This window comes from Ranitomeya imitator, chromosome 2 (assembly GCF_032444005.1).
Source record: "Ranitomeya imitator isolate aRanImi1 chromosome 2, aRanImi1.pri, whole genome shotgun sequence".
Lineage (NCBI taxonomy): Eukaryota > Metazoa > Chordata > Amphibia > Anura > Dendrobatidae > Ranitomeya > Ranitomeya imitator.
Window position 1 is genome coordinate 393,603,802 of NC_091283.1, and position 24,092 is coordinate 393,627,893.

Here is a 24,092-nt window from a genome sequence, read left to right on the forward strand (position 1 = left end):
GAGTGGGAAAATCCAAACACAGAATTTGCCTCATGTGTAACAAAGAGTTACCAGTCACCTGTGATAAGAAACTATGCCATTCCTGCATAGAGCAAGTGTTGTGTAAAGAAACCCCAAACTTCACCTCCGAGCTATGATCAGTGATTAAATCGAAGGTCGAAAGTACTTTAGATTCCTCACATAGGGGAATAAGGTCAGAAAGCCGCCAAGCACCCTCAGTATGAGTCCTGCAGCTCCGAGGAAAAAAAACAAACTCAGATATATCAGACTCTTCCTCATCCTCAGACGAGGAAGTGGGGGGCACCATTGTTTTCCTCTAGAAGAGAAAGAAAGCCTGGTTGTGATGGTGAGATCCACTATGGGGGTGATAGACCCTCGGCCTAAAAAGAACGGTGCAGGACATAATGTTTGGGGGAATGGCCCAGGAAAAGCAGAGATCATTTCCCCTGAATGAAAATATACAGGTGCTGATCAAAAAAAAAAAATAGAGTGGGAGAGACCTGATAGGAAAAATTCCTCAGTACCATCCCTAAAAAGGAAATACCCCTTCGAGGATTCAGCATCAAAATCCTGGGATAAAGCCCCGAAATTAGAAGTTGCTGTAGAAAAATCCTCAAAAAAATTTGCCCTTCCCTTTGAAGACATGGGAACCTTAAAAGACCCGTTAGACAAGAAAGCAGATTCCTTCATTAAAGCGGCATGGGAAAAATCAGGGAGTAATCTGAGGCCCACGATAGCAGCTACTTGCATGTCTAGATCCTTTATAATCTGGGCCAATCAGCTAGAGAAACAGTTCCGGAATGGGGTGCCCAGGAATGAAGGGCTGGCCGGGAGACCTGCAAACCAAATAAAAATTATGCTCAATCCTGTGAAGGAGAGTTATTGTTTGGCGAAACGTTGGCTGACATCCTTCAGAAGGCAGGAAATAAGAAAAAAGGTTTCCCTAACTTGGCCACTCCCACTTTCAAACAGTCCTATCAGAGTAGGAAATTCTTCCAGAGGAGGCCCCCAAAAGAGCAGAGTAGATGGGATGAATAAAGACAAGGGATTCTCCTTCGTAAGTTCCTCTCGTGATAGGAAGCCCTCAAGATGACGGTCTTTCCCAGGTGAGGGGCAGACTATCCCATTTCCTTCCAGCCTGGGAGAAAATTTTGAACAGTCCCTGGATATTAAATCTTATCAGGGCGGGCCTGCGGATAGACTTCCACTCACTTCCTCCCCAGAACTTTGTCATGACGTACCTACGATCCTCTTCAGAGGAAAAAGAGGCCCTGGAGTGCGAGGTTTTGGACCTAGTGAGCAAAGCCGTTCTCCAGGAGCTCCCTCCTCGGGAAAGGAGGTAGGGATTCTACTCCCCATTGTTATTGGTAAACAAACCAGACAGGTTATGAGCAGGTCATTATGAACAGGGTTTGGGTCTTTCACATGTTTTTGACTGATTCATTACGACTTTTTTAAAAATTCGCAAACATTATACTCCAGTGGCCCCTGCAATTATTTTATTTACATCAGGAATTGTCATGACTTTTTAATAATTTCTTAAGTGGCACATGAGACCTTCTGAACCAAAAAGTCACAAAATATGTAAAAGAGCAAAACAACGATTGCACAAAATTCAAAATGGCGAAAGTGGTTCAAGAAGAATTTGGCTAAAAAAGAACCACCAACAAATACGATAAAATAAAGAAATAAATATAATGCAAATAATGAATCGGGCCCATGTAGCCAGAGCTGTATTCACAATTGTGCTCCAATAACCAATTTGTGTAGGGAGCTGAAAAAAATCCCACTGAGACGACTCCAGAAATGGGGAAAGATCTCCAGAACTAGAAAACGAGAATATGGACGATAAAACAGGAAAGATGTGCCACATATTGTACGGAGAATAATCCCTGCCAGATAAGATAAAGCTGATATTACACTGTGTATAACCATGTAATAAAAAAAAATATAGAGACGTGGCTCCACTACATACATGTTGTACACACACGACTCCGCTCCGTACACCTCGTACACACATGGCTCCGCTCCGTACACCTCGTACACACGCGACTCCGCTCCGTACACCTTGTTCACACATGGCTCCGCTCCGTACACCTCGTACACACACGGCTCCGCTCTGTATACCTCATACACACACGACTCTGCTCCGTACACCTCGTACACACACGGCTCCGCTCTGTACACCTCATACACACACGACTCTGCTCCGTACACCTCGTACACACACGGCTCCGCTCTGTACACCTCATACACACACGACTCTGCTCCGTACACCTCGTACACACACGGCTCTGTTACACCCACCCTGTAAACCCCTCCTGACCCCACACAAAAGCTTCCCCTCATCTGAGGCCCCTGATCATGTGACCCCTGACTCCTCCCCTCCTGTGACCTCATCACAGGTCCTGTGCGCACAGAACAGCCATATATGTGGTGTGCGGCTCTGCAGGTGGAGGTAGGTGCTGGAGATTCCCCATTACTGGGTTCAGAGGACATTAACCCCCTCAGTGCTCAGCCTGTGATAAATATCTGTATGTGACTATAATGGGACTGTGTGTTACACCGGGGGCAGTACGGGGCCATGACTGGATGTAGTGATCATGTGACGCCGGTAACAGCTTCGGAGATTTCTTACATTGGATCTTTATTCTGTTACATTGTCATCTTCTCCCCATTCAGGTCCCTACAATATCGGATCCTCTCAGTGGAGATCTTCTATATAAGAGAATTCTCCTGAGTGACCCTACAAGGATGGATAGGGACCGGGACAAGATGGCGGAGAGGATATTACACCTCACCCTAGAGATCCTCTTCCGGCTTACTGGAGAGGTGAGAGATTCTGATGACGTCACATTACACCATTCTTATCTATGGAAATAACAGATGGACAGAACTGGAGAGGTGAGGACTCTGGGAATGTCTGTAGTGAGGTTTATTAATGTGTCTCTCCATAACCAGGATTACACAGTAGTGAAGAAGACCTCTAGTGAGCGCTGTCAGGACCCTGTGTCTGATGGATGGGGAAGACCCCTGAGCCCAATCACGGGGCCTCCACCTCACCCCCTGATACATGAGGACATCAATGACCAGAAGATCCTAGAACTCACCTACAAGATGATTGAGCTGCTGACTGGAGAGGTGATGCTGCTGGGAATGCTGGGACATTATACAGTAACGCTATGGAAGGATCAGGGATGACGGTATCATTATATGTGTCAGGTTCCTATAAGGTGTCAGGATGTCGCCGTCTATTTCTCCATGGAGGAGTGGGAGTATTTAGAAGGACACAAAGATCTGTACGAGGACGTCATGATGGAGGTTTCCCAGCCCCTCACATCACCAGGTAATAGACAGGACTAAATACACACGGCCTATAATTATCTGTATGTAAAGAATGAATTCAGTCCCTGTATGTGTTTCCTCCAGTTCTGTCCAGTGAGAGGACAACACCAGAGAGATGTCCCCGTCCTCCTCTTCCACAGGACTGTAAACAAGAAGATCTCAATGTTCCTCAGGATCATCAGGTAGATGGAGAGAAGGTGTCATGAGATCTCCCTATGATGTGTAGATGGCTGTGAAGGTCTTGTGTTCAGCCTAGTTTTCTCCTTCGGTATAAGGCTTTATTCACACATCAGTATTTTTGTTCAGTATTTCATCAGTACTTGTATGTGAAAACAAAGAGTTTCCTGAAAAGACAGAACAGTCAATATTTAAATGATAGTTTTTATCTGTAAGTTTTGTTAAAGAAACACAAATGAAAAATACTGATATCTGAATAAGCCCTTATACTAAAACGCCACATTATTAGAGACAAAAGTCTTTTCTAGATTGGAGCAGAAAAGAAGAAAGTTTGTAGAGATGATGTCACTGGTTTACTGTGACAGAGAGGAGCCAGAAGGCCATATGTCTGATTTCTCCTACTGCACCAATTAGAAGCACTTCACCTTCTTATTAAACGGTGTAAATTTCTTTGGGCAGTGCAGGGGTTATTCTGCTCTGTTGAGAGCTCCTGGAGCATTAAGGCTCTCAGCTGTGCACTGTTAGCCACTCCCATCTCCTATATAAACTGAGTCCTGACTAGCACTCATTGTCAGAGCAAGCTTTTGCCACATGGCTAGAGGTTGTTTATGGTTTGGAGAAGGCGTTTGGTGGATTTATCTGTGACTATTATTAGGTTTTGAGTGTTTGATGATTCCCTTCCTTCTCCTACTTTGGTTTATTCTGATCCTCCACTCCCCGGTGTGTCCCTCTGTTATTCGTGTGTGAATATTTGTAAGTTTGGTATTTTTCGTTACCCTGTTCGTATTACCTTGTTAGTCTAATTGGTGTATTATAGTACACTACTACTGCCCTCTGCACTGGGTGGGGGAAGGGTACAGACTGAGTGCAGATTCAAGAGCTAAGACCAAGTATGCGGCTCTGGCATCTTCACCATCAGAAGTAACCTGGGGAACAGGGCGAGCTAAGGCACCCCCAGCGTTAGGGATAGGAAAGGAGCCCCTGGTCCCAAGACACCCGACAACAGAGTCGTGACAGACTTGCTGTGGATATGAAAAGTCATAATGGTATCATGACCAGATGACTAAGAAAGGAATGAGAACAATTCCAATCGCAGTAGATGTTACCTACAGTGAACAGCAAAAGGGTAACAATGTTTTGAACTTTTGACTTTCAGGCTCCATATCTCCCCATCCATTACTGCTTTGAAAGTTAGACTACCATAATTTTTTAGACAATCATCTTGGCTATCTCATATATAAAACAACTAGCAATTATTTAGCATATTATTAGTTATGCAGATTCTTGATATGTCACTGCATTGTTACTGTCGTGCTCCTAAATATCTAAATTTTAATTTATTATTTTGTAAATCCACCTTTTGGCTTTCAACACTGCCCGAATGCTTCTGGGCATGCTCTCAATTAGATTCAAACATGTCTCGAACAAAATCTGATCCCAGGTCTCTTTTACACGTTCACAAAGTTGGTGCATACTGGTTGACTTACTTGGGTATAGTGCCTTATAAAGTTATTCACCTTGGCTTTTACCTATTTTGTTACATTACAACCTGTGTTTTAAATATTTTTGTAATGCGGTTTGTGTATGATCCATCAGCGCTATATAGTCTAAGTTAGTGAAGTGAGAAAAATATAGGCATAAATAAAATTTATGGAATCAAATAACTAAAAATTGGCATGTGCATATGTACTCGCCCTTTTTGCGATGAAGCTCCTAAAAATTTCTAATGCAAGCAATTACCTTTATATGTGACATGCTTAGCGAACAGAAGTCCACCTGTGTGCAATCTAAGTGTCAAATGGTCTATCAGTATATACACACGTTTTCTGAAAGTCCACAGAGGCTGCAACATCATTAAGCAAGAAGAACCACTAACCAAACAACACCATGAAGACCAAAGAGATCTCCAGACAAGTCCAGCACAAAGTTGTTGAGAAGTACAAGTCAGGGTTGGGTTATAAAAGAAAAAAGTACAGATCTCTGATGATCCTCTGGAGCATCATCAAATCCACTATCATGAAATGGAAAGAACATGGTGCAACAACAATCCTGCCAAAAGCGGGACGCTCACCAGAACTCTCATCCCGGGCATTAATCAAAGAGGCGGCACAGAGACCAAAGGTAACCCTGAAGGATCTGCAGAGTTCCTAAGCAGAGACTGGAGTATATGTCCATGCAACCACAATAAGCAGTACACTCCATAGAGGTGCTCTTTATAGAAGAGAGGGCAGAAAAAGCCTTTACTTTCACAGAAAAATTGTAAGGCTTGTTCTGAGTATGCCAAAATACATGTATGGTGGGAGCTATGTGATCAGATGAGACCAAAATTGAACTTTTTGGCCACGAAGGTAAACGCTGTGTCTGGTGACAAACCAAAACATCTTAACACTCCAGGAACCCCATCCCCACAGTGAAACATGGGGGTGGCGATATCATGCTATGGGTATGTTTTTCGTAAGCAGGGACAGTGAACATCGTCCAAGTCGAGGGGAAGATGAATGGTGCGAAATACAGGGATATTTTGTGAGCAAAGCCTGTTTTAATCTGTCAGTGATTTGAGACTGAGGTGGAGGTTCACTTTCCAACAAGACACTGCCACAAAGCATAATGCTAAAGCAACACTCGTGGTTAAAGAGGAAATGTGTAAATATTTTGGAGAGGACTAGTCAAATCACAGACCTTAGTCCAATTGAGAATTTGATCAAACTTGAATATTGCTGTTCACCAGAGGAAACCATGTAACTTGGAGGAGCTGGAGAACTTCTGCCTTGAAAGGTCAAAAATATCAATTGCAAGATGTGGAAAGCTCGTCCAAAGCGACTAACGGCTGTAATTGTCTCAAAAGCAGACTCTACAAAGTATTGTCTTTAGGGGGTGACTTGTTATGCACTCTGAAGTGTTCAGTTATTGTATCCTATTTGTTGTTTGGTTCACTAAACAAGAAAACCAAATGTTCACAGTTGTAGATATGTTCTTCACAATCTTTAAAAAAAAACAATGAAATTCCAGGTTGTGAGGGAGAAAAACACGTAAAATAACAAGGGAGAGGGGGAATACTTTCGCAAACCACTGTATGTATAGTATACAGGTTTTTATCTTCAACACTACCCACAATGATTTGATTGGGTTGGCCCCTTTTTACCTTGTTTTTTCCACACCCGTTTGCACCCATCAGACCCTAGTTTATTGACTTTCATCTCATCGTGCCAAATCACCAGTTTCCAATCTTCTACTGTCCTCTTTTCCTACCTTTTTTTGCAAACTCGAGCTGACTCTTTTTATGACAACATTGAAGTCAAGGCTTCTTCACCTTTTTTGACCCATCATTCCAAACTTGTGAATGCTGCATTGTATAGTGCTTGCATGGACGTCTGTGATGTCACTATTACAAAGCATACGAGTCACCTACTGTCACGATCCATGTTTGGATCTGTGGCAGATCTGGTTTCCCTCAGATTAAAACCTTTTTTTTCTTTCAGGTCATTGGGAGTTAATGCAGTTTTCCTCCCCCGATGGTCGCTGGTGTTATTGCATTGCATTGCATTGCTGCTGGGTCAGCTGATGTTGGTGATGACCTCTCCCACCATCCTTCATAAGTTCACCTGATGCATCAGCTTACTGTTGGTTATACAGGTCCTTTGGATACCAACCTTGCTGGAAAAGGAGCTCGCTGAGTGCTGTTGTTCTTCAGCTGAATTCTCATATCTGGTGCCTTACTTTGCTGTTCAGTGCATTGCAGCAGAAAATGCTAAGTGTGATGTTATTGTTTCTTTGTCCCTTGGTTGTGTAACTTCCCCTGTGTTGTATTAGTGCAGCGGTGGGACGAGTGCTCTCACCTGCCAATTCCCTACCCACATCTTGCAATTGATATTTTTGACCTTTCAAGGCAGAAGTTCTCCAGCTCCTCCAAGTTACATGGTTTCCTCTGGTGAACAGCAGGGCGAGTGAGGGCAGAGGTATCCAGCTAGGCGACAGGTTGAAAGAACCTGTATAGGGACGTCAGGAAGATTAGGGTGCATCCTTAGGAGAGTTCAGGAGGTGTCCAGGAGGTGTCCATTTCCCCGGTCCCTATTGCAGGGCCCACCATTGTTAAAGTGTCCCTGTGTACCCTTGTGTGTGTTCAGCTGTTTTATGATCGACCTCTTGTCGGGTTGGGTCACGCTAGGACAGTCACTTCATGACACCTACACTGCTGTGTTTGTCGCACCAGAACTGATAGACCTTGTGATGAATCGACTTGTTGACTTCAGTATTTTGCCTGGACGTCCATCTCTTGACATTTCAATGGATGAACTTAATTTCATATTCTTCTAATTGTCATGGCACTCACATGACGCAATTTGGCAATTTTCTTGGCCGAGAAACCTCTATCGATTTGCTGATGGATGCTGTTTCTCTTTTCTTGGGAAATCTTTTTCATGGCTTCTCCTCGATTCTAGCCAGTGTCCTTTCTCTTCGGAATCACCCTAATAACACACTGAGCTATTAGAGAATGTGAGAACAGGTTGTAATTGTAATATACAGGAATAAAAAGATTTTTCCACTACCAGAAGCAAAACAGTAACAACGCAATGACAGGACAAGAATCTGCATGACTAATCATATGCTAGATACACTTCTCAAAAAAAATAAAGGGAACACTAAAATACCACATCCTAGATATCACTGAATGAAATATTGCAGTTGCAAATCTTTATTAATTACATAGTGGAATGCGTTGAGAACAATGAAACATAAAAATGATCAATGTAAATCAAAATAAATATCCCATGGAGGTCTGGTTTGTAATGATACTCAAAATCAAAGTGGAAAATCAAATTACAGGCTGATCCAACTTCAGTGGAAATGTCTCAAGACAAGGAAATGAGGTTCAGTAGTGTGTGAGGTCTTCACGCGCCTCTATGACCTTCCTACAACGCCTGGACCTGCTCCTGATGAGGTGGCGACTGTTCTAAGAGATCTCCTCCCAGACCTGGATTAAAGGGAACCTGTCACTCCCAAAGTCGATGATGAGGTAAGCTCACCATCATCCGGGGCTTATCTACAGCATTCTGTAATGCCGTAGACAAGCCCCCGATGTTAGCTGAAAGAGGGGAAAAAGAGGTTAGATTATACTCACCCAGGGGCGGTCCCGATGCGGTCCGGTCAAATGGGCGTCTCAGGTCCGCTCCGGCGCCTCCTATCTTCATTCCATGATGTCCTCTTCTGGTCTTCACGCCGCGGCTATGGCGCAGGCGTACTTTGTCTGCCCTGTTGAGGGCAGAGCAAAGTACTGCAGTGCGCAGGTGCTGGGCTTCTCTGACGTTTTCTGGTGCCTGCGCACTGCAGTACTTTGCTCTGCCCTCAACAGGGCAGACAAAGTACGCCTGCGCTGGAGTCACGGCGTGAAGACCAGAAGAGGACGTCATGGAATGAAGATGGGAGGCGCTGTACCGGACCTGAGATGCCCACCAGAGCGGGTCCGCCCCTGGGTGAGTATAATCTAACGTCTTTTTCTCCTCTTTCAGGTAACATCGGCGGCTTATCTACAGCATTACAGAATGCTGTAGATAAGCCCCTGATGATGGTGAGTGTTGTGAATTCTGTGGTCAAGCTCCCTCCTGTGGTCATGAGTGGTACTTCGGCTGGTTCTGTCTATGAGCTTCCTCTGGTAGATGTGAGTGGGGCTGCGGCTTCTGAGTTTCCTTCCTCAGGTGACGAGGTTAAGTCGTTAGGTGCTGCTCTATTTAACTCCACCTAGTTCTTTGTTCCTGGCCTCCAGTCAATGTTCCAGTATTGGTCTAGCTCTCTCCTGGATCGTTCTTGTGGCCTGTCTGCCCTGCATAAGCTAAGTTTTGCTTGTGTTACTTTTGTTTGCTATATTTTCTGTCCAGCTTGCTATATTGGTTTTTCTTGCTTGCTGGAAGCTCTGAGACGCAGAGGGAGCACCTCCGTACCGTTAGTCGGTGCGGAGGGTCTTTTTGCCCCCTCTGTGTGGTTGTTTGTAGGTTTTTGTGCTGACCGCAAAGCTATCTTTCCTATCCTCGGTCTATTCAGTAAGTCGGGCCTCACTTTGCTAAAATCTATTTCATCTCTGTGTTTGTATTTTCATCTTACTCACAGTCATTATATGTGGGGGGCTGCCTTTTCCTTTGGGGAATTTCTCTGAGGCAAGGTAGGCTTATTTTTCTATCTTCAGGGCTAGCTAGTTTCTCAGGCTGTGCCGAGTTGCATAGGGAGCGTTAGGAGCAATCCACGGCTACCTCTAGTGTGGTATGATAGGATTAGGGATTGCGGTCAGCAGAGTTCCCACGTCTCAGAGCTCGTCCTATGTTGGTAACTATCAGGTCACTTTGTGTGCTCTTAACCACTAGGTCCATTGAGGTTCTGAATCACCTGTTCATATCAGTACTGGAGGCCCAAAGTACTAATGCTTCTCAATAGAGGGAAAAGAGAAGTTCTGAGACCATTTTTTTTTCTTTGCACTGTGTTTTGTCTTTTTTTCCCCCTTTACATCAGGGTGGTTCAGAACACAGGTGTAGACATGGACATTCAAGGTCTGTCCTCTTTGATGGATAATCTCGCTATAAGTGTACAGAACATTCAAGATTTAGTGGTTCAGAATCCTATGTTAGAACCTAAAATTCCTATTCCTGAGTTATTTTCTGGAGATAGAGCTAAGTTTCTGAATTTCAAAAATAATTGTAAACTATTTCTGGCTTTGAAACCCCGCTCCTCCGGTGACCCAGTTCAACAAGTAAAGATCATTATTTCTTTATTACGTGGCGAACCTCAAGACTGGGCATTTTCCCTTGCGCCAGGAGATCCTGCATTATGTGATATTGATGCGTTTTTTCTGGCGCTCGGGTTGCTTTATGATGAACCTAATTCAGTGGATCAGGCAGAGAAAATCTTGCTGGCTCTGTGTCAGGGTCAGGATGAGGTAGAGATATATTGTCAGAAATTTAGGAAGTGGTCTGTGCTCACTCAATGGAATGAATGTGCTCTGGCAGCAATTTTCAGAAAGGGTCTCTCTGAAGCCCTTAAGGATGTCATGGTGGGATTTCCTATGCCTGCTGGTCTGAATGAGTCTATGTCTTTGGCCATTCAGATCGATCGACGCTTGTGTGAGCGTAAAACTGTGCACCATTTGGCGGTATTATCTGAGCATAAACCTGAGCCTATGCAATGTGATAGGACTTTGACCAGAGCTGAATGGCAAGAACACAGACGACGGAATGGGCTGTGTTTTTACTGTGGTGATTCCACTTATGCTATCTCTGATTGTCCTAAGCGTATTAAGCGTTTCGCTAGGTCTGCCACCATTGGTACGGTACAGTCGAAATTTCTTTTGTCCGTTACTTTGATCTGCTTTTTGTCATCCTTTTCTGTCATGGCATTTGTGGATTCAGGCGCTGCCCTGAATTTGATGGACTTGGAGTTTGCTAGGCGCTGTGGGTTTTTCTTGGAGCCCTTGCAGCATCCTATTCCATTGAGAGGAATTGATGCTACGCCTTTGGCCAAGAATAAGCCTCAGTATTGGACCCAACTGACCATGTGCATGGCTCCTGCGCATCAGGAGGATATTCGCTTTTTGGTGTTGCAGAATCTGCATGATGTGGTCGTGTTGGGGTTGCCATGGCTACAAGTCCATAACCCAGTATTGGATTGGAAATCAATGTCTGTGTCCAGCTGGGGTTGTCAGGGGGTACATGGTAATGTTCTATTTCTGTCTATTTCATCTTCCACCCCTTCTGAGGTCCCAGAGTTCTTGTCAGATTACCGGGATGTATTTGATGAGCCCAAGTCCAGTGCCCTACCTCCGCATAGGGATTACGATTGTGCTATCGATTTGATTCCTGGTAGTAAGTTTCCTAAAGGTCGACTGTTTAATTTGTCTGTACCTGAGAACGCCGCTATGCGGAGTTACGTAAAGGAATCCTTGGAGAAGGGTCATATTCGCCCCTCGTCGTCGCCATTGGGGGCAGGGTTCTTTTTTGTGGCCAAGAAGGATGGTTCGTTGAGACCTTGTATTGATTACCGCCTTCTAAATAAAATCACAGTCAAATTTCAGTACCCCTTGCCGCTGCTGTCTGATTTGTTTGCTCGGATTAAGGGGGCTAGTTGGTTCACAAAGATAGATCTTCGTGGTGCGTATAATCTTGTGCGTATTAAACAGGGCGATGAATGGAAAACAGCATTTAATACGCCCGAGGGCCATTTTGAGTGCCTGGTTATGCCATTCGGGCTTTCTAATGCTCCATCAGTGTTTCAGTCCTTTATGCATGACATCTTCCGAGAGTACCTGGATAAATTCCTGATTGTATACTTGGATGATATTTTGGTCTTCTCGGATGATTGGGAGTCTCACGTGAAGCAGGTCAGAATGGTGTTCCAGGTCCTGCGTGCGAATTCTTTGTTTGTGAAGGGGTCAAAGTTTCTCTTTGGTGTTCAGAAGGTTTCATTTTTGGAATTCATTTTTTCCCCTTCTACTATCGAGATGGACCCTGTTAAAGTTCAGGCCATTTATGATTGGACTCAGCCGACATCTCTGAAGAGTCTGCAAAAGTTCCTGGGCTTTGCTAATTTTTATCGTCGCTTCATCAATAATTTTTCTAGCATTGCTAAACCGTTGACTGATTTAACCAAGAAGGGTGCTGATGTGGTCAATTGGTCTTCTGCTGCTGTGGAAGCTTTTCAAGAGTTGAAGCGTCGTTTTTCTTCTGCCCCTGTGTTGTGCCAACCAGATGTTTCGCTCCCGTTCCAGGTCGAGGTTGATGCTTCTGAGATTGGAGCAGGGGCTGTTTTGTCGCAAAGAAGTTCTGATGGCTCGGTGATGAAACCATGCGCCTTCTTTTCCAGGAAGTTTTCGCCTGCTGAGCGTAATTATGATGTTGGCAATCGAGAGTTGCTGGCCATGAAGTGGGCATTCGAGGAGTGGCGTCATTGGCTTGAAGGAGCTAAGCATCGCATGGTGGTCTTGACTGATCACAAGAACTTGACTTATCTCGAGTCTGCCAAACGGTTGAATCCTAGACAGGCTCGTTGGTCGCTGTTTTTCTCCCGTTTTGACTTTGTGGTTTCGTACCTTCCGGGCTCTAAAAATGTGAAGGCGGATGCCCTGTCTAGGAGTTTTGTGCCCGACTCTCCGGGTTTGCCTGAGCCGGCGTGTATTCTCAAAGAGGGGGTAATTTTGTCTGCCATCTCCCCTGATTTGCGGCGGGTGCTGCAAAAATTTCAGGCTAATAGACCTGACCGTTGCCCAGCGGAGAAACTGTTTGTTCCTGATAAATGGACGAGTAGAGTTATCTCTGAGGTTCATTGTTCGGTGTTGGCTGGTCATCCTGGAATCTTTGGCACCAGAGATTTGGTGGCTAGATCCTTTTGGTGGCCGTCTCTGTCACGGGATGTGCGTTCGTTTGTGCAGTCCTGTGGGATTTGTGCTCGGGCTAAGCCCTGCTGTTCTCGTGCCAGTGGGTTGCTTTTGCCCTTGCCAGTCCCGAAGAGGCCCTGGACACATATCTCTATGGATTTTATTTCGGATCTCCCCGTCTCTCAAAAAATGTCAGTCATTTGGGTGGTTTGTGATCGCTTCTCTAAGATGGTCCATTTGGTACCCTTGTCTAAATTGCCTTCCTCCTCTGATTTGGTGCCATTGTTCTTCCAGCATGTGGTTCGTTTACATGGCATTCCGGAGAACATCGTTTCCGACAGAGGTTCCCAGTTTGTTTCGAGGTTTTGGCAAGCCTTTTGTGCTAGGATGGGCATTGATTTGTCTTTTTCCTCGGCTTTCCATCCTCAGACAAATGGCCAGACTGAACGAACCAATCAGACCTTGGAAACATATCTGAGATGTTTTGTTTCTGCTGATCAGGATGATTGGGTGTCCTTTTTGCCTTTGGCTGAGTTCGCCCTTAATAATCGGGCCAGCTCGGCTACTTTGGTTTCGCCGTTTTTCTGCAATTCTGGTTTCCATCCTCGTTTCTCTTCAGGGCAGGTTGAGTCTTCTGACTGTCCTGGTGTGGATACTGTGGTTGATAAGTTTCAGCAGATTTGGACTCATGTAGTGGACAATTTGATATTGTCTCAGGAGAAGGCTCAACGTTTCGCTAACCGCAGGCGCTGTGTGGGTCCCCGACTTCGTGTTGGGGATTTGGTTTGGTTGTCATCTCGTTATATTCCTATGAAAGTTTCCTCTCCTAAGTTTAAGCCCCATTTCATTGGTCCGTATAGGATTTCTGAGGTTCTTAATCCTTTGTCTTTTCGTTTGACCCTTCCAGCTTCTTTTTCCATCCATAACGTATTCCATAGGTCATTGTTGTGGAGATACGTGGCACCTGTGGTTCCATCCGTTGATCCTCCTGCCCCGGTTTTGGTTGAGGGGGAGTTGGAGTATATAGTGGAGAAGATTTTGGATTCTCGTATTTCGAGACGGAAACTCCAGTACCTGGTTAAGTGGAAGGGTTATGGTCAGGAAGATAATTCCTGGGTTTTTGCCTCTGATGTTCATGCTGCCGATCTGGTTCGTGCCTTTCATTTGGCTCATCCTGGTCGGCCTGGGGGCTCTGGTGAGGGTTCGGTGACCCCTCCTCAAGGGGGGGGTACTGTTGTGAATTCTGTGGTCAAGCTCCCTCCTGTGGTCATGAGTGGTACTTCGGCTGGTTCTGTCTATGAGCTTCCTCTGGTAGATGTGAGTGGGGCTGCGGCTTCTGAGTTTCCTTCCTCAGGTGACGAGGTTAAGTCGTTAGGTGCTGCTCTATTTAACTCCACCTAGTTCTTTGTTCCTGGCCTCCAGTCAATGTTCCAGTATTGGTCTAGCTCTCTCCTGGATTGTTCTTGTGGCCTGTCTGCCCTGCATAAGCTAAGTTTTGCTTGTGTTACTTTTGTTTGCTATATTTTCTGTCCAGCTTGCTATATTGGTTTTTCTTGCTTGCTGGAAGCTCTGAGACGCAGAGGGAGCACCTCCGTACCGTTAGTCGGTGCGGAGGGTCTTTTTGCCCCCTCTGTGTGGTTGTTTGTAGGTTTTTGTGCTGACCGCAAAGCTATCTTTCCTATCCTCGGTCTATTCAGTAAGTCGGGCCTCACTTTGCTAAAATCTATTTCATCTCTGTGTTTGTATTTTCATCTTACTCACAGTCATTATATGTGGGGGGCTGCCTTTTCCTTTGGGGAATTTCTCTGAGGCAAGGTAGGCTTATTTTTCTATCTTCAGGGCTAGCTAGTTTCTCAGGCTGTGCCGAGTTGCATAGGGAGCGTTAGGAGCAATCCACGGCTACCTCTAGTGTGGTATGATAGGATTAGGGATTGCGGTCAGCAGAGTTCCCACGTCTCAGAGCTTGTCCTATGCTCTCACAATGGGTCTGAAGATCTCAACTCTGTACTTAATAACAGTCAGGGTACCTCTGACTAGCACATGGAGAGGTGTGCAGACCTCCAAAGAAATGCCTCCCACACCATTACTGACTCACTTCCAAACCAGTCATGCTGGAAATGTTGCAGCAGAACATTCTCCGCGGCCTCTCTAGACTCTGTCACATGTGCTCAGTGTGCACCTGCTCTCATTTGTGAAGTGTACAGGGCACCAATGTTGAATCTGCCAATCGCCCTGCACGGTATTGTGCTGTAAGCTCAACACCCATTTGTGGACATCGGGCCCTCATACCACCCTCATGGAGTTTGTTTTTGACAGTTTGAGCAGACACATGCATGTTAGTGGCCTGCTGGAGGTCATTTGGCAGGGTTCTGGCGCTGCTCCTCCTTGCGCAAAGGAGGAGGTAGCTTTCCTGATGCTGGGTTGTTGCCCTCTTATGGCCCACTCCATGTCTCCGAGTGTACTGCCCTGTCTGCTGATATCTTCTCCATACTTTGGACAATGTGCTGATAGACACAGCTAACCTTCTTGCTCTAGCTCGCCATCCTGGATGATCTGCACTACCTGAGCAACCTTTTGTGGGTTGAAGACACTGCCTCATGCTACCTCTACGGGAGAGAACAATGACCAAATGAAATATTGACCAAAACAGCTAAAAAGGATGAGAACAGAGAAATGGTCTGTGGTCATCACCTGCAAAACCACTTCTTTATAGGGGTTGTGATGCTAATTGCCCATCATTTCTACCTGTTGTCTGTTCCATTTGCACAATAGCAGGAGAAATTGATTTACAATCGATGTTGCTTCATAACTGGACAGGTTGATTTCACAGAAGTGTGATTGACTTGGAGTTAAATTGTGTTATTTACCTTTTTGAGTAGTGTGGTTGCAAGTCAAATTTATGTATGAGATAGCCAAGATGATTGTCTGTAAAATGATGGTAGTCTCACAAACAAGGCAGTAGTGGATGGTGAGATATTGAGCCTGAAAGTCAAAAGTTCAAAACATTCTTACCCTTTTGCTCGTCACTGTATATGGTGCCTCTGGGTCTGAGGTAGTACTTACAGTGGAGAATCAAGGCCATTAAATGACCATCGACCCGCTATACAAAGTTATTTGCTGTCGTATAATAACCTGTAGACAGGCCGACAGCACTCGATTGTGTGTGTGTGGTGTGTGTGTGTGCACTGTTATGACCTGGTGGTTAGGAGCACCCGGAATGACCTGATAGTTAAACCTCATACAGGACGAGCTCTGGGATGTGGGAGCTCTGCTGACCGCAATCCCTAATCCTATCACACACACTAGAAATAGCCGTGGAGCGCTCCTGACCAGACCTAGGTGCCTCGTCACAGCCTAAGAACTATCTAGCCCTAGAGATAGAAAATAAAGCCTACTTTGCCTCAGAGAAATTTCCCAAAGGTAAAGGAAGCCCCCCACATATATTGACTGTGAGTAAAGATGAAAGTCACAAACGCAGAGATGAAACAGGTTTCAGCAAAGGGAGGCCAGACTTACTAGATAGACAGAGGATAGGAAAGGTAACTTTGCGATCAGCACAAAAACCTACAAAAGACCACGCAGAGTGTGCAAAAAGACCTCCGCACCGACTCACGGTGTGAAGGGGCCACCCTGCATCCCAGAGCTTCCAGCTAGCAAGACAAAATCATGATAACCAGCTGGACAAGAAAACAGTGAACAAATAATGACTATCAGGAACTTAGCTTCAGCAGGAGAAGGCAGGTCACCAGAGAGATCCAGGAGCGAACTGAACCAATGCAAAAACATTGACAGCTGGCATGGAGTAACGATCTGAGAGGAGTTAAATAGAGCAGCCAACCAAAGGACAAACCACGTCACCTGTGTAAGGAACCTCAGAAGCAGCAGCTTCACTCATAGCCACCAGAGGGAGCCCATAGACAGAACTCGCCGAAGTACCATTCACGACCACAGGAGGGAGTTCGACAACAGAATTCACAACAGTACCCCCCCCCTTGAGGAGGGGTCACCGAACCCTCACCAGAGCCCCCAGGCCGATCCGGATGAGCCAAATGAAAGGCACGAACAAGATCGGCAGCATGAACATCAGAGGCAAAAACCCAGGAATTATCTTCCTGACCATAACCCTTCCACTTGACCAGGTACTGGAGTTTCCATCTCGAAACACGAGAATCCAAAATCTTCTCCACCACATACTCCAACTCCCCCTCGACCAACACCGGGGCAGGAGGATCAACGGAGGGAACCATAGGCGCCACGTATCTCCGCAACAACGACCTATGGAACACATTATGGATGGCAAAAGAAGCTGGAAGGTCCAAACGAAATGACACAGGATTAAGAACTTCAGAAATCTTATATGGTCCAATGAAACGAGGCTTAAACTTAGGAGAGGAAACCTTCATAGGAACGTGACGAGATGACAACCAAACCAAATCCCCAACACGAAGTCGGGGACCAACTCAACGCCGGCGGTTAGCGAAACGTTGAGCCTTCTCCTGGGACAATGTCAAATTGTCCACCACATGAGTCCAAATCTGCTGCAACCTGTCCACCACCGCATCCACACCAGGACAGTCCGAAGGCTCAACCTGCCCTGAAGAGAAACGAGGATGGAAACCAGAATTACAGAAAAAAGGAGAAACTAAAGTAGCCGAGCTGGCCCGATTATTAAGGGCGAACTCAGCCAAAGGCAAGAAAGACACCCAATCATCCTGATCAGCAGAAACAAAGCATCTCAGATATGTCTCCAAAGTCTGATTAGTTCGTTCGGTTTGGCCATTAGTCTGAGGATGGAAAGCCGAAGAAAAAGACAAATCAATGCCCATCTTAGCGCAAAAGGACCGCCAAAACCTCGAAACAAACTGGGAACCTCTGTCCGAGACGATGTTCTCTGGAATGCCATGCAAACGAACCACATGCTGGAAAAACAATGGCACCAAATCAGAGGAGGAAGGCAGTTTAGATAAGGGTACCAAATGGACCATCTTAGAGAAGCGATCACAAAACCACCCAAATGACCGACATCTTTTGAGAAACAGGAAGATCCGAAATAAAATCCATGGAAATATGCGTTCAGGGCCTCTTCGGAATCGTCAAGGGCAAAAGCAACCCACTGGCACGAGAACAGCAGGGCTTAGCCCGAGCACAAATGCCACAGGACTGCACAAAAGAACGCACATCCCGTGACAAAGAAGGCCACCAAAAGGATCTAGCCACCAAATCTCTGGTACCAAAGATTCCAGGATGACCAGCCAATACTGAACAATGAATCTCCGAGATAACTCTACTGGTCCATCTATCAGGGACAAACAGTTTCTCCGTAGGACAACGGTCAGGTCTATCAGCCTGAAACTTTTGCAGCACACGCCGCAAATCAGGGGAAATGGCAGACAAAATTACCCCTTCTTTAAGAATACCTGCCGGCTCCGGAACACCCGGAGAGTCAGGCACAAAACTCCTTGACAGGGCGTCAGCCTTCACATTCTTAGATCCCGGAAGGTATGAAACCACAAAATCAAAATGGGAGAAAAAGAGCGACCATCGAGCCTGTCTAGGATTCAACCGTTTGGCAGACTCGAGATAAGTTAAATTCTTGTGATCCGTCAAGACCACCACGCGATGTTTAGCTCCCTCAAGCCAATGTCGCCACTCCTCGAATGCCCACTTCATGGCCAACAACTCCCGATTGCCCACATCATAATTGCGCTCAGCAGGCGAGAATTTTCTAGAAAAGAAGGCACAGGGTTTCATCACCGAGCCATCAGAACTTCTTTGCGACAAAACAGCCCCTGCTCCAATTTCAGAAGCATCAAGCTCCACCTGAAAAGGGAGCGAAACATCTGGCTGGCACAACACAGGGGCAGAAGCCAAACGACGCTTCAACTCCTGAAAAGCCTCTACAGCCACAGAGGACCAATTGACCACATCAGCACCTTTCTTGGTCAAATCAGTCAACGGCTTAGCAACACTGGAAAAGTTAGCGATAAAGCGACGATAAAAATTAGCAAAGCCCAGGAACTTCTGCAGGCTCTTCACAGATGTCGGCTGAGTCCAATCGTAAATGGCCTGAACTTTAACAGGGTCCATCTCGATAGTAGAAGGGGAAAGAATGAAACCCAAAAATGAAACCTTCTGAACTCCAAAGAGACACTTTGACCCCTTCACAAACAAGGAATTAGCACGAAGGACCTGGAACACCATTCTGACCTGCTTCACATGAGATTCCCAATCATCCGAAAAGACCAAAATGTCATCCAAATATACAATCATGAATCTATCCAGGTACTCTCGGAAGATGTCATGCATGAAGGACTGAAACACAGATGGAGCATTAGAATGCCCGAATGGCATTACCAGGTACTCAAAATGGTCCTCGGGCGTATTAAATGCCGTTTTCCATTCATCAACCTGTTTAATTCGCACAAGATTATACGCACCACGAAGATCTATCTTTGTGAACCAACTAGCCCCCTTAATCCGAGCAAATAAATCAGACAGCAGCGGCAAAGGATACTGAAATTTAACTGTGATCTTATTAAGAAGGCGGTAATCAATACAAGGTCTCAAAGAACCATCCTTCTTGGCCACAAAAAAGAACCCTGCTCCCAATGGTGACGACGACGGACGAATATGACCCTTCTCCAAGGATTCCTTTATATAACTCCGCATAGCCCATTCCGACGTCTGTGTTCTTGCCGTTCAGCTCTGGTCAAAGTCCTATCACACTGCATAATCAAACAAATAGGGCAGCACACTGCAGCGCCAAAACATGCAAACTTGAAAACACGAAATTTTTTTAAACTGCATTACTGCACTAGAAATATGAAAAATGAGAGCTTTTAGCGCATAAAAATGGCCAATTTTATGTGTACCTCGTAGCCACGTTACGGCATCTCTCTTATACGAGGTCCTACTCTAAACCTACCTCTCTGAGAATAAACGTCTCCATCTGAATGGGTACATGTGAAACCTCTCCTCCACAGTGAGAGAGAATTTGAGTCCAAGGAGAGGTTTCACATGTACCCATTCAGATGGAGACGTTTATTCTCAGAGAGGTAGGTTTAGAGTAGGACCTCGTATAAGAGAGATGCCGTAACGTGGCTACGAGGTACACATAAAATTGGCCATTTTTATGCGCTAAAAGCTCTCATTTTTCATATTTCTAGTGCAGTAATGCAGTTTAAAAAAATTTCGTGTTTTCAAGTTTGCATGTTTTGGCGCTGCAGTGTGCTGCCCTATTTGTTTGATTATATACGAGTTGGCGACTCTGGGTTCAGCACCTGTTCACACTGTGTCTATGTTTGGATGTGCAGATCAGGTTTTTTGAAATGTATTCTCTAGCCTTCTGATCGTGCACTCCCTGCCTCCTAGCTTCAGGTGTTTTAATTATAGTAGGTCCAATACCCCTCCACAGTGAGAGAGAATTTGAGTCCAAGGAGAGGTTTCACATGTACCCATTCAGATGGAGACGTTTATTCTCAGAGAGGTAGGTTTAGAGTAGGACCTCGTATAAGAGAGATGCCGTAACGTGGCTACGAGGTACACATAAAATTGGCCATTTTTATGCGCTAAAAGCTCTCATTTTTCATATTTCTAGTGCAGTAATGCAGTTTAAAAAAATTTCGTGTTTTCAAGTTTGCATGTTTTGGCGCTGCAGTGTGCTGCCCTATTTGTTTGATTATATACGAGTTGGCGACTCTGGGTTCAGCACCTGTTCACACTGTGTCTATGTTTGGATGTGCAGATCAGGTTTTTTGAAATGTATTCTCTAGCCTTCTGATCGTGCACTCCCTGCCTCCTAGCTTCAGGTGTTTTAATTATAGTAGGTCCAATACCCCTCCACAGTGAGAGAGAATTTGAGTCCAAGGAGAGGTTTCACATGTACCCATTCAGATGGAGACGTTTATTCTCAGAGAGGTAGGTTTAGAGTAGGACCTCGTATAAGAGAGATGCCGTAACGTGGCTACGAGGTACACATAAAATTGGCCATTTTTATGCGCTAAAAGCTCTCATTTTTCATATTTCTAGTGCAGTAATGCAGTTTAAAAAAATTTCGTGTTTTCAAGTTTGCATGTTTTGGTGCTGCAGTGTGCTGCCCTATTTGTTTGATTATATACGAGTTGGCGACTCTGGGTTCAGCACCTGTTCACACTGTGTCTATGTTTGGATGTGCAGATCAGGTTTTTTGAAATGTATTCTCTAGCCTTCTGATCGTGCACTCCCTGCCTCCTAGCTTCAGGTGTTTTAATTATAGTAGGTCCAATACCCCTCCACAGTGAGAGAGAATTTGAGTCCAAGGAGAGGTTTCACATGTACCCATTCAGATGGAGACGTTTATTCTCAGAGAGGTAGGTTTAGAGTAGGACCTCGTATAAGAGAGATGCCGTAACGTGGCTACGAGGTACACATAAAATTGGCCATTTTTATGCGCTAAAAGCTCTCATTTTTCATATTTCTAGTGCAGTAATGCAGTTTAAAAAAATTTAGTGTTTTCAAGTTTGCATGTTTTGGCGCTGCAGTGTGCTGCCCTATTTGTTTGATTATATACGAGTTGGCGACTCTGGGTTCAGCACCTGTTCACACTGTGTCTATGTTTGGATGTGCAGATCAGGTTTTTTGAAATGTATTCTCTAGCCTTCTGATCGTGCACTCCCTGCCTCCTAGCTTCAGGTGTTTTAATTATAGTAGGTCCAATACCCCTCCACAGTGAGAGAGAATTTGAGTCCAAGGAGAGGTTTCACATGTACCCATTCAGATGGAGACGTTTATTCTCAGAGAGGTAGGTTTAGAGTAGGACCTCGTATAAGAGAGATGCCGTAACGTGGCTACGAGGTACACATAAAATTGGCCATTTTTATGCGCTAAAAGCTCTCATTTTTCATATTTCTAGTGCAGTAATGCAGTTTAAAAAAATTTCGTGTTTTCAAGTTTGCATGTTTTGGCGCTGCAGTGTGCTGCCCTATTTGTTTGATTATATACGAGTTGGCGACTCTGGGTTCAGCACCTGTTCACACTGTGTCTATGTTTGGATGTGCAGATCAGGTTTTTTGAAATCTATCACACTGCATAGGCTCAGGCCTATGCTCAGAGAATACCGCCATATGGTGCACAGCTTTGCGCTCACGCATGTGCCGATCGATCTGAATGGCCAAAGACATAGACTCATTCAGACCAGCAGGCGTGGGAAATCCCACCATGACATCCTTAAGGGCTTCAGAAAGACCCTTTCTGAAAATTGCCGCCAGGGCACATTCATTCCACTGAGTAAGCACAGACCACTTTCTAAACTTCTGACAGTACACCTCCGCTTCATCCTGACCCTGACACAAAGCCAGCAAGATTTTCTCTGCCTGATCCACTGAATTTGGTTCATCATAAAGCAATCCAAGCGCCAGAAAAAACGCATCAACATCACGCAATGCAGGATCTCCTGGCGCAAGGGAAAATGCCCAGTCTTGAGGATCACCACGTAACAAAGAAATAATGATTTTTACCTGTTGAACGGGTTCACCAGAGGAGCGGGGTTTCAAAGCTAGAAACAGTTTACAATTATTTTTGAAATTCAAGAACCTAGATCTATCCCCAGAAAATAAGTCAGGAATAGGAATTCTAGGCTCTAACATAGGATGCTGAACCACAAAATCTTGAATGTTTTGTACCCTTGCAGTGAGATGATCCACACAAGAGGACAGACCTTGAATGTCCATATCTACACCTGTGTCCTGAACCACCCAAAGGTTTAGGGGAAAAGAAAGATAAAACACAGTGCAAAGAAAAAAAAATGGTCTCAGAACTTCTCTTATCCCTCTATTGAGATGCTTTAATACTTTGGGTCAGCTGTACTGTTATGACCTGGTGGTTAGGAGCACCCGGAATGACCTGATAGTTAAACCTCATACAGGACGAGCTCTGGGATGTGGGAGCTCTGCTGACCGCAATCCCTAATCCTATCACACACACTAGAAATAGCCGTGGAGCGCTCCTGACCAGACCTAGGCGCCTCGTCACAGCCTAAGAACTATCTAGCCCTAGAGATAGAAAATAAAGCCTACCTTGCCTCAGAGAAATTTCCCAAAGGTAAAGGAAGCCCCCCACATATATTGACTGTGAGTAAAGATGAAAGTCACAAACGCAGAGATGAAACAGGTTTCAGCAAAGGGAGGCCAGACTTACTAGATAGACAGAGGATAGGAAAGGTAACTTTGCGATCAGCACAAAAACCTACAAAAGACCACGCAGAGTGTGCAAAAAGACCTCCGCACCGACTCACGGTGCGAAGGGGCCACCCTGCATCCCAGAGCTTCCAGCTAGCAAGACAAAATCATGATAACCAGCTGGACAAGAAAACAGTGAACAAATAATGACTATCAGGAACTTAGCTTCAGCAGGAGAAGGCAGGTCACCAGAGAGATCCAGGAGCGAACTGAACCAATGCAAAAACATTGACAGCTGGCATGGAGTAACGATCTGAGAGGAGTTAAATAGAGCAGCCAACCAAAGGACAAACCACGTCACCTGTGTAAGGAACCTCAGAAGCAGCAGCTTCACTCATAGCCACCAGAGGGAGCCCATAGACAGAACTCGCCGAAGTACCATTCACGACCACAGGAGGGAGTTCGACAACAGAATTCACAACAGTGCACCAAACAACTGTTAACATGAATGTTCTGTGTGCATAGAATATCATATTTCTTGAAAACAATTATATATAGGCAAGCTTAACTCCTTAAGGACCAAGCCACTTTGTGCATTAATGACCCAGCCTCAGTTTTAAAAGCTGATTAGTGTCACTTTATGTAGTAATAACTTTGAACTTTGACTCAATTTGATTCAAAGTATCCCAGTGATTCTGTGCATCTGTTTTTAGGAAGTGCACAAAACTGTGTCCGACAGCACTTTTATGCACTCCTAATCAAAAAAGACAGACAGCGTCCACAGTGCCTTCATCTGTCTCATTATGAGGAATCTTCTGCCCAGGGTTCCATCTGAATTATGTATTTCAGAGATTTAAACAGAAACCCCAGTGTAAGCGCTCAGCGTAGAGCGCAGTATAAATGTGTGCCAAGGCTTAAGGTACCGTCACACTAGACGATATCGCTAGCGATCCGTGACGTTGCAGCGTCCTCGCTAGCGATATCGTCCAGTGTGACAGGCAGCAGCGATCAGGCCCCTGCTGTGCTGTCGCTGGTCGGGGAAGAAAGTCCAGAACTTTATTTGG

General features: G+C 45.2%; 1 protein-coding gene across 1 annotated transcript in view; it reads left to right on the plus strand.

The window, feature by feature from the left end:
• Positions 1-2,407: 2,407 nt before the first annotated feature.
• LOC138666657 (zinc finger protein 850-like) overlaps positions 2,408-24,092 on the plus strand; it is a 137,545-nt gene continuing 115,860 nt past the window's right edge. Inside the window, exons 1-5 of the mRNA XM_069754847.1 lie at positions 2,408-2,458; positions 2,683-2,832; positions 2,962-3,141; positions 3,223-3,346; positions 3,430-3,527. Coding sequence (XP_069610948.1) covers positions 2,432-2,458; positions 2,683-2,832; positions 2,962-3,141; positions 3,223-3,346; positions 3,430-3,527 — 579 coding nt within the window. The 5' untranslated portion in view covers positions 2,408-2,431. The remainder of the gene's footprint in view (positions 2,459-2,682; positions 2,833-2,961; positions 3,142-3,222; positions 3,347-3,429; positions 3,528-24,092) is intronic.